The sequence below is a fragment of the Rhipicephalus microplus genome, chromosome 10 (assembly GCF_043290135.1).
Source record: "Rhipicephalus microplus isolate Deutch F79 chromosome 10, USDA_Rmic, whole genome shotgun sequence".
Classification (NCBI taxonomy): Eukaryota; Metazoa; Arthropoda; class Arachnida; order Ixodida; family Ixodidae; genus Rhipicephalus; species Rhipicephalus microplus.
The window spans coordinates 57,464,429-57,474,606 of record NC_134709.1 but is presented as its reverse complement, the minus strand read 5'-3'; the positions used below and the strand labels follow the sequence as shown (position 1 = coordinate 57,474,606).

General features: G+C 44.7%; 1 protein-coding gene across 1 annotated transcript; it reads right to left on the bottom strand.

Annotated features, from left to right (window-relative positions):
* Positions 1-1,378: 1,378 nt before the first annotated feature.
* On the bottom strand, positions 1,379-8,472 carry LOC142774258 (uncharacterized). Its single transcript, XM_075874648.1, has 4 exons — positions 8,378-8,472; positions 5,866-5,939; positions 4,810-4,939; positions 1,379-1,883 (listed from the first exon to the last, which is right to left on the bottom strand). The coding sequence occupies exons 1-4, from the start codon at positions 8,470-8,472 to the stop codon at positions 1,448-1,450; spliced, it is 735 nt and encodes a 244-aa protein (XP_075730763.1). The 3' UTR covers positions 1,379-1,447.
* Between the last annotated feature and the right edge of the window lie 1,706 nt (positions 8,473-10,178).

Below are 10,178 nucleotides of genomic sequence, written 5' to 3'. Positions count from 1 at the left end.
ATGAGAAAGAAGAAAAATAAAAAGAGCAATAAAGAAAGGCTGGCAATCAAGCAAGGAAGAAAGAAAAGGGAGCGGAATGAGAAGGATAGATGTAAGGAGACTGGAAAGGATGACGACGGAGTGTAGATAACGGCAGAGACAGAATCGGCGAGAAAGAACTGGAGAGAAACAAGCGTATAAAGTGAAAGGAACGGAAATAGATACAATCGAACAAATAGTTGATTGATTGATTGATTGATTGATTGATATGTGGGGTTTAACGTTCCAAAACCACTATATGATTATGACAGACGCCATAGTGGAGGGCTCCGGAAATTTCGACCACCTGGGGTTCTTTAGCGTGCACCCAAATCTGATCACACGGGCATACAACATTTCCGCCTCCATCGGAAATGCAGCCGCCGCAGCCGGGATTCGAACCCGCGCCCTGCGGGTCAGCAGCCGAGTACCTTAGCCACTAGACCACCGCGGCGGGGCAATCGAACAAATAGTGTGTGTGGGAAAGGAAAGAAATGAGAAGAAAAAGAAAAGAGCAAAAAAGGAAGTATTTATAGCGACATAAATAAATACGCAAAACAATGCAAAAAGGAGGCAAAGCGGGCAGAGGAGAAAAATAGAAATAAATAGGAAAGTAAAAGACATAAACAAGACAGCGCATCTCAGAACTTCAGTAACTGATACTGCAGAACTGCATCACACCGATGCTGCAGGACTGTATTATTTTTATGGGGCTTACGCTACAAATAAGTAGCATCCGCACGCAGAACATAAACTGTTCATAATGAAAACATTCAGAAAGGCACCTAAGTAGCTGTGGTGGTACGCTTTGTGCAAAAAAAAAATGACCCAGATGCTGCTAAAGAAGAAAGCCATTACATTTTCTAAGAAAATAGGGTAGATACTTGCAGGCACAGAAAAACTTGTGCAGTATTCCACACTGCACGTTAACTAACAAAACATATCTAAAAGAAGCAAGACAATAAATATGACGCATTTTTCCTGGCAGGCTTAGCAATCATGTGGTCTTGTGTCGCACTTCAGAAGTCGGCACTTTGTTGGACACGCTTTGCGATCCTCCGTTTTCCGCATCAATAATGCAGCCACTAACGCAATCTCAGATTCCCGCTCCAGGTAAACAATTCACAGCATCCTCCACGAGTTCACCTAAGATGACTTAAGGTGAAAGACGAATTTGACTTCATGGTCGATTATACAGATAACTCTACCAAATCGAACGCGCATCTTCATCGGTGGTTCCGCATTAAATTTTTTTGGGCGCCAGTGACTCACTGCACTATTCGCTAGATGAAGGAGTACGGAGGCTTGTTCAAACAGGCGGCACCCGTGCACGTGGGCTTGTCATGATGTATCAGGCCAGTTAAAATCCTAAAAGCATTCATTGACAGAGCACTAGTATAAGTAATCTTGTTCCTTTTTGTTGGCAGACTCATGGTGTCTTAATTCTGTGCGTGCGTTGATGCCTCTTTAGATTTGACGATTTTGCCGATGAATAATCACACATCTCGCATGTATATGGCCTCTCATTCGTATGCGTGCGTTCATGTACATAAAGGTTTGAGAGGCTTTTGAAATACTTTGTGCATGAAGGACACTTGAAGGGCTTCTCGCCCGTGTGAAGGCGTTGATGTGACACGAGACAATTCTTCCGTATGAACGATCGACCACATGTGCCGCATTCGAAGGGCTTCTCGCCTGTATGTATGCGGTGGTGATTCGCGAGATCAAACGCCTTTTTAAATGCTCTGCCACACGTTTCGCACTTGTGGCCGTGATTCCCCAATATTTTCTTGCCGCGGCTGGAGTCAGCGTCGGCAGCGCCGATGCCTTTTCGTTTGTTCCTTTTCGCGGAGCCAGCAGGATCCCTGCGAGTGATCAAAAAGCAGAATCATACGTTGTGTATGGAGCCCTTTTTGCACGTACAGCAGGTTCTCCTAAGTGATATAAAAAAAAGGTGAAGCGAATGTAGCTCGCATTGAGGGCGTATACGTAATGTTATTCGTAGCTTAGATAATTGGCAGTTATCGATAATTACTCTTGTTTGGCAACATTTAAGGAATGGTGTATTTAGCTAGACGCCACGCTAAACGCTGAGCATAGCACAAATTTCTAACGGCATGGATGCAAAACGTATTGTATGTATCTTGGAGTACCGATTACTTGCATTGAAAATACGCAATGTAAAGCGCGATGAATGCAATTTCTAGGTCAAAACATGAATCGGAATTTCGGTGTGGTTTGAACTTTCTAATTGGAAGTCTAGAAAGCAATGTGTCAAGGTGCGCCGTCAGACGTACAAGTATAAGCACATACAACGATTGCATGTTTCGTAGTATTTAGGAAGCATCTTACATAGAGCTGTTTATGGCGATAACTTCTAACTGAACTTCGTGCAACCATAAAATATTGAGAACTTATTTTAAGTGACTGTGAGCTGTTACGTAGGCGCATGCAGGAAACATTTGAAGCATAACGCAATTCTGGACGCAGTGAGCAGTAATGATTTCAAGGTTTCATAACCCAACCAAATTACTCGTAGATGAATAACTATCGTTCATGTCAAAGTGAAAGCGCTTTCAGGGAATCACGGCTGTTTGCTCCACTGTCAGTTAAATTGAGGACGAAGCAGCAAGCAATGGAAAGGAATATGGTAGGTGTCACCTTAGGGGGCAAAAAGAGAGCAGAGTGGATTAGGCAAAAAGAAACCGGGGTTAAGGATATCATAGTTGAAATCAAGAAGAGGCAATGAACATGGGCCGGGCATGTAGCGCATAGACAGGATAACCGTTGTTCATTAAGGGTAACTAACTGGATTCCTAAAGAAGGCAAGTGGGTTAGGGGGAGACAGAAAGTTATATGGGCAGATGAGATGAAGAAGTTTGCGGGTATAAAATGACAGCAGCGAGCACAGTACTGAGTTGGCTGACGGTACATGGGAGTGGCCTTTGCCCTGCAGTGGACGTAGTCAGGCTGCTGCTGCTGCCGCTGCCACCACCGCCAATGCTGCTGCTGCTGATTATGACAGAGGGAATCAAAGTGTATGCTTGCCCCGCATTGAAGACAGGTTTCCGCACTACACAACGAAGAATGTTCTGGAGCTAGTGATACTCGGTGTATCTGCTTTGAGGTTGCAAATTTCTACCGATTTCCGGTATCTCTAAAACGCTCCTTGGACAATCTCTGGATGTGAATCACGGCAAGGCTTACGTAGACTTAGCCACTCCAAAGTTTTGGCACAGCAGGTGAACTTAGTACGTACAAATATAATAATTAGGAGGAAGGAGCCACAAAAGCGAGATTCCCATTAAGTGTACTTACAGAAAAAATAATTAGTTGCCAGGAAAATATTGGTACCGTTGCGAAAAAAATGCGGTAAATATACCACTTTGTTCACACAAGCCCTATCAATAGTGGTACACTGCATCAGTTTAGCCCCTTATGAATTCGTTATTCAGCGTGGTTCAGAGAATAATATTGATATACAACAGCCGGTACAGCCTTGCTGCATGAAAGAGACTGACGACGTCGCTTGCTGGTTGTTGATGAACTGTCGCCATCTCGTTCGCCGAGCACGGTCCATCGTATATAGTTTAATAAATAAGTTACTCGTAACATGATTGGTGGAGATGGACGACTCCCGTACCTCGATGGAGACGTGCAGCGGTCGCAACACCGGGGACTCTTCGGCTACTTCAACTGCCAGCGCCGCAAAAAGCCATCAGGTGGATTAATTCAGCCAATCGGCATTCCAACTGAACCCTTTTTTCGAGTTGCTTGGCCCATTCCCGATCTCCAGCACAGGCAACAAATGGATTGCTGTCGCCACTTACTATGCAACACGGAACGCTATCACACGAGCACTTCCGACGAGTTGCGCAACTGATGTGGCGGAATTTCTGGTATACGATATTATTTTAGTACACGGAGCTCCACGCCAACGTCTCACTGACCGGGGCCTTACATTCCTATCAGCTGTCGTTCATGAAATCCTGTGCTCTTGCTCTGCCAAGCACAAGTTTGCCACTTCGTACCATCCGCAAACGAACGGCCTTACGGAGCGCCTCAACCGCACCATAACCGACATGCTTTCTAAATACGTAGCGGCCGACCACCAGGACTGGGACGTTCATTTGCCATTTGTGACGTTCGCATATAATTCGTCACGTCACGACACTACCGGCTATTCGCCATTCTATCTTTTATACGGCCGAGAACCCGCCCTATCCTTTGACACCTTGCGGCCCTCGGTCACTGAGTATGCCTGCGAAGTCATCGCGCAAGCCGACCACGCAGCCAACTCGCCCGCAGCCGTCTGCATGTTGATGAACTGTTGCCATCTTATTCGCCGAGCACGGTCGATCGTAAATAATTTAATAAGTAAGTTACTCTAAGCGTTATGATGATTTTGAAACGTTCACCGTAAATATGCATGATCTTACAAGCTAACGCTTTTACTTTGGACACGTTATGTAGAAAATTGTCGCTGATGAGGCGTTGTCGGCTAAATATATGTTTGCATGTTCAGAGCTGGCGGTGTGCCAAAGACTTCAGCCCTGGGGGCCAACAAGACCAGACATGGCCACACGCGGGACCGAACTTCGGCCTTGACGTGCAAAAGCGCACCTCAGGCTTGTCATCGTCCTGCTCTGTTCTTGCTGGGAGCTGCCTCCGCCCCCACTTAGTGTACAGATGAGTTCTTCGGCAGAGCCATATTTAAACCAAAGATACTAGATGCGTTTCCTTTCAGTTCAGCAACATCAATGATGACAGCATTTCACACACTGCTCTTACCTTGTGCTGTTTCCAGCGGATGCACCTGCCTTGTCTGCACGGCTTGTGCTGGGGACTGTGTCATCGCAAGCAATGCTACTGGACGTCGAAAGCAGCAAAACGGCCTTGTTGTCGGTCGTCTGTGTACATTCTGAAATTAAAAGTTTCTGTTCACTCTGTGACACTGATCACGTGGCTGTAGCAATGAATAGAAAAAAAATCGTTAAAGCGATACCTTTTTCAGAGAAGTTGTTGACATAAAGGAACCCAACGACGATGCCACCAACTCAATGAATGTCTTTTTCAAAATGCTAACTATGCAGCAAGAAAGCAGAAATTATAACCTTCGAATAGATCGAGCTGGAGCTACTGAAGCTCGTGCAGCATAGCATTTCTAGTATCCTCTGCAACATCCCGTTGATTTGTTCAACCTGTCGTTCAGCCTTCTTTTTTCTGCTTTTTGTCCTACTATACTGCAAATCTCCGATTACGCGTGCAATAGGTTCTTTCAATAATTACATAAACATCAGGAAAACTGTGTTTTGACTATCCGAAGAACCCTACGTTATCGGCTTGTCAACTCAGGTGGTCTTCGCAGTGTTGGCTTCTGGGCGTCCATTGCCGCTGTCATTGTTGATCAGAAACAGGTACGCACCACGAAAAATGTTTATATCCCACTAATATTATTCGGCACGTACTATACATAGTTAAGGGTTCATCGCTTCTGCCTAAGAGACAATGCTTGGCTTTGTAGCGTTACCCAAATCTACGATGAAATTTACCGAAATGCTCACGTTTTTTATATTAAACGAGAGTCACAAACACAGCAAGAAAGAAACCTAATTTTTCTCTAACCATTTCGCTAAGAATATATGAAATTCTTCGTATTGTGTACTTGAAAATCGTTTTAGGTTTAAACAGAAATGCATTCTAGTGCTATCATAGTGTACCAACACTGTATAAAATGGAAATACACAGATGAGCATCGCACCTGTATATAAGAATAGGGGATAACACTCAAATTGGGTTCTTCGGGACAATTTAGGGTGAGTCAACGGAAATAGTTGCCGCACTTACCATAGGCGACAGCTGTGCCACCATTGTGGTCGTTGGCAGCTTTGATATCTGCAGAGAAGTTGGCATCAGGACTCCTGGAGGCACAAAACATTTTCATCTTGGGTGACGCAGTGCCAATGATAACATAGTCATGAAACTATTGTACAAAAGAAGACAAAGCACTAACACGAAAGCCAAATCCACTACATCCAAGCCTATGTGAAAGTATAGAGTACAAAATGCATTAGCAACTGAGCTTCATCGATGCCAATACATCTATGCATTGCCCCATGGGCTTTGCTGTAAATTATGGACTAAGTTGTTTACAGGCAAAAATGATAAAGCTTCCTTAGAATGTAAACGCTTAACAGTGCATATGTATCTTGACCAAAACACACAGGATATACCTCAGTTATCATAGGGCTGCATGATTTGCATTGTTAAAAGGCTTTATAACCACATGGGATGACAATGTCAGGGCCACTTCCTTCGTAACCTATAGGTACAATAGTCGAGAGCTGTGGGTAGTGTCCAAGCGCTATACTCCATTGCAGCACTCCAGAAAGCTACCTGGAGTTATACTGAGGTGGTAGAGCAGGCTATACCACGAATAGTATAGGTTCCGTTCCCTTCTTATCGCAGTCATTTTGTCTTCATTTTGGCACTAGCGAGGTCGTTTGTCACTCATCCTCCATGATACCGCTCCCGATTCTTATTTCTCCATATATCGTGTCGGCCCCGTGCAAATCTCAACTGCACTAGTCGGATAATGGGTGGGCTTTACATACCAAGACATTCATTCAACTGCTATTGTGCATAACTAGATAGATTTGTAGGTATGCACAATATTTATTGCCAGAAGAGAGAGACGGAGCACTCGCACAGTGAATTGTCGCTTTTCTTATACAAAAAAAAAACGTCAAAAATTGGCCTTTGCATATGAGCCTTTTTGTATCAGAGAAGCGTGTGATCAGAGCGTCCGTGCTCTGGCACTGGCAGCGAGCAGTAAATGTGTGCATACCTAAAAAGGAAATCTGGACGTTTAACTGTTTCGTTTTCACAATAGTAAGTATAGGTATGTGAAGAGTGCAGAAGAAAAAGTGGCATTAATGGGGAAGGGGAAGGAGTTGTTGAAGGTATTTTTTTTCCGAGTAGGGTCGCCTCGTACGTGGCTTGTGAATTTCTTTTTCGGGATGTAATTGATAAGTCTATCTTTAGCGCAGTGTCCTGTCTCTTGCATCAAACTGTACCACCATTTCAGCCCTAATCGATTATGTCTCCATTCAATATACGCGAACTAGAGAAACTTTGACAGAATGATTGTACCCCTGTCACTCTGCAAACAGCTATTGGAATTGTTTTTTCCCTTAGTAGTAAATTTCAGACGGCTAGTTTGCGAATGAGGGCCCGCCATTTTTCAAGGAAACATTGCACTTGGTACGCTCTGAATTAACAACTTCTGAGTAAATGTCATGTTTACGCAGCTTATCTTGAAACATGGCAATCTTGTTAAATCGTCAGTCTGGCTAAAATAAGGCTACCTAGTATCGCAGTGGCCAAAAACATTACCACGCATAAGTTGTAGGGGATATGTAAAAATGGTGTTGCAAAAGGGATCAGATTTGGTGGAATGTTTTGTCAAACTAAAACATGTATGGGAAATCTGCTTACTTGTTCAGGAGGGAAGATAGATTTTTTTGGTTTCTTTTCTGACACGTTGCGTAATGCTGCCCGACAACAGGTCAGTGATACATATAAAGCACCATCTAATGTTAGATCAACCATTCAATACTGCGGAATACGTAAAAAGAGGACGAGGCTTAACAATCACTGATATGTATGCAATGGTCATCACACGTGCGGTTTCATCGAACGGACTGCGCAATAGCCAGGCGCCCACCCTACACCCGCTGCACAGCTGCTTCAGTGCTTGTACTCGGTTGTGCTGTGCCACTGCTGTTGGCTGACGTCATAAGACACGGTCTTTCTGGTTCTAATGTTTCTCTTAGCCGTAGTCCACTTTCACGACTGCTGAATACAAAGGTATGCAAAATCTTTAAACACACGGTGTGCACTACGACATTAAATCGCCGCATATCGAATTTTTCGGCATAGCGCAGGCGACTGTCGAGTTGACAACCGGATATTTACTTTTGTCTTAGACCGAGCATTGCTGAATCCTCATCTCTGCAGTATATAATTATTGCGCTTTATTCGCTCCAGAGACGTCGTAAGGCTAAAAATAAGCGCCCGCTGATTCTCAGAAAAACGGAAGAGCGAGGCTATCAGAGACAGGCGCGTCGTAGCCAGCGTTTGTGTGCATTAAGAATTGCAAGTGTTCGAAAAAAGGTCACTTTGCATCTTGAGTCGAGCTTGCCTTTTTTGTTTCCTGGGCCATCTTGTGGGTACCACTAGCATTCGTTAAATATCGCCGCAGCTGTTTTTTATGGGCCATGCCCGTTGTTATAGGTGACCACTTCGGAGATACTTTGGGGACGTATGAATAAATCAAATGTTTTCACAAGAACCTCACCTGGCATAGTCTTGACAGGCGGCCGACTGGTGTGTTTGCCACGGTATTCCGCAATCGGCAGCGGCAGCTACTCGCAGTTTCTCTTCATCGACCATGTCCTTTCTTCAACTTGGGCTCTTCGCAGGCGCTGGCCACGGTTCTTAAGGCGCGGGCAGACATCGACTGATCGACAGTGTAGTGGTGCACCCTGTGCCAAATCAGAGGCATTGCGCCGAGACTGGACAAGGCACAAGCGGTTCTTTGCATGCTCCATGTCCTAAGAAATCACTGTCGTGAAGGTATCTTTTTGTGTTATTATCACAAAATGTAACACTCTGCATTTTCAACATGCTCATATAGCGACTATAATCAAGTTATCGCCTGCGATATCTATGTTTACAGAGACATTTCCGCCAGTAGTTTCGAGTCAATCAGTAAGGAGTTTTTTTAGGGCTTATTAAATTCACTATGGAAGAAGTGACAACATGGTCACTTCCATCTTTTTGCTGGTCCCGTATTAGCAAGATGGCTGTGTGGCAAGCCTCGAGAATTGTGTGCCTATGATTTTGGGAGCTCTTTTGCACTTCAATAAGTGCGACAAGAACGCGCATAGAAGTATTAAAAAAATGTGTTGCACGTTTTGGTGAAAAAGAAAGAGTGTTATGTGACAGTTATCCAATCCACGAGGCATGCAAAGACGCGTCTGCGCTGTTTGATGTATCGACAACGTGGTCTAGTTTTGGCACAACATGCACTACTAAACTGACGCTTGCTTGACGTTGGTTGACCCTTTTGCTATATAGTGCTATGTTTCAGTGAAGTGCGCATGTGCTGTTCCAACATTTTTGAAAATAAACACGGGAGCAACGTTACGAAAGCGCGTAGATCTCGGAGCTCTCATAGGTCTGTTAAATGGCAGTACAGCGACGGTGGTAGCAAGAGCTTTCGCTCATGCGCTGTGCGGCCAGGATGCAAAAACTGTGCCATTGCTCGCATTGCGTCAGGCTACCTTGCACGTGTTGTCTGCTGCCCGCGAACGGCAGTAGGGAAGCCGTGTGCTTCAATGTATTTCCAATTACGTTGCACAGTCGCGCAGCGGTGGTCTTGTGGCTAAGGTGCTCTGCTGCTAACACGCTGGTCACGGGACCGAAGGCCGGCTGGGGCCGCTGCAATTTAGATGGAGGCGAAAATGCTTTAGGCCCGTATGCTCAGATTTGGGCGCGCGTTAAAAAACCTCAGGTGGTCGAAATTTCCGAAGCTCTCCACTACGGCGTCTTCAAGCCGGCCCTCCGATCTACCAACCCGAACTGTATTGACGACAGAAATCAATTAAAGTGTTATGGAGCTTTGTTTTGGGGCAGTCTAACTGAATAAGCAATAGTTTTGCCTCGGTACGCCTTTCATTTGTTTATTTTTTTCCGCACGTCTGCTTACGTCTCTGCTTTTTTTGTATTTGTTTCCAGTACCCTTATTGTAGAGTAGCGAACTGGATACTACCATTCCGGTAACTTCCCTACTTTTCTCTCATTTTATAATATGTGGCTGTGGCACCAGCCTTATATTAGAAATACCATCTACGCCTATGACGATGGAAGCATTTTGTATTTATTCGGCGCAGGCTCGTTTTTCCACACGCGACTTAGAGGATTCACATCATGGAGCTGGCAAAAGCGTCTACGTGCGCTTACCTAACTCTGCCTCAGCCAACTGAAATAATCAAACAGGTCTGTGCACCTTCGTAAGATGATTACAGATGAGTTCTGGAATAAACTTCCAGCCATTCGTTACCTTTTTACATACCTAGAATTTGACGTATTGTGAG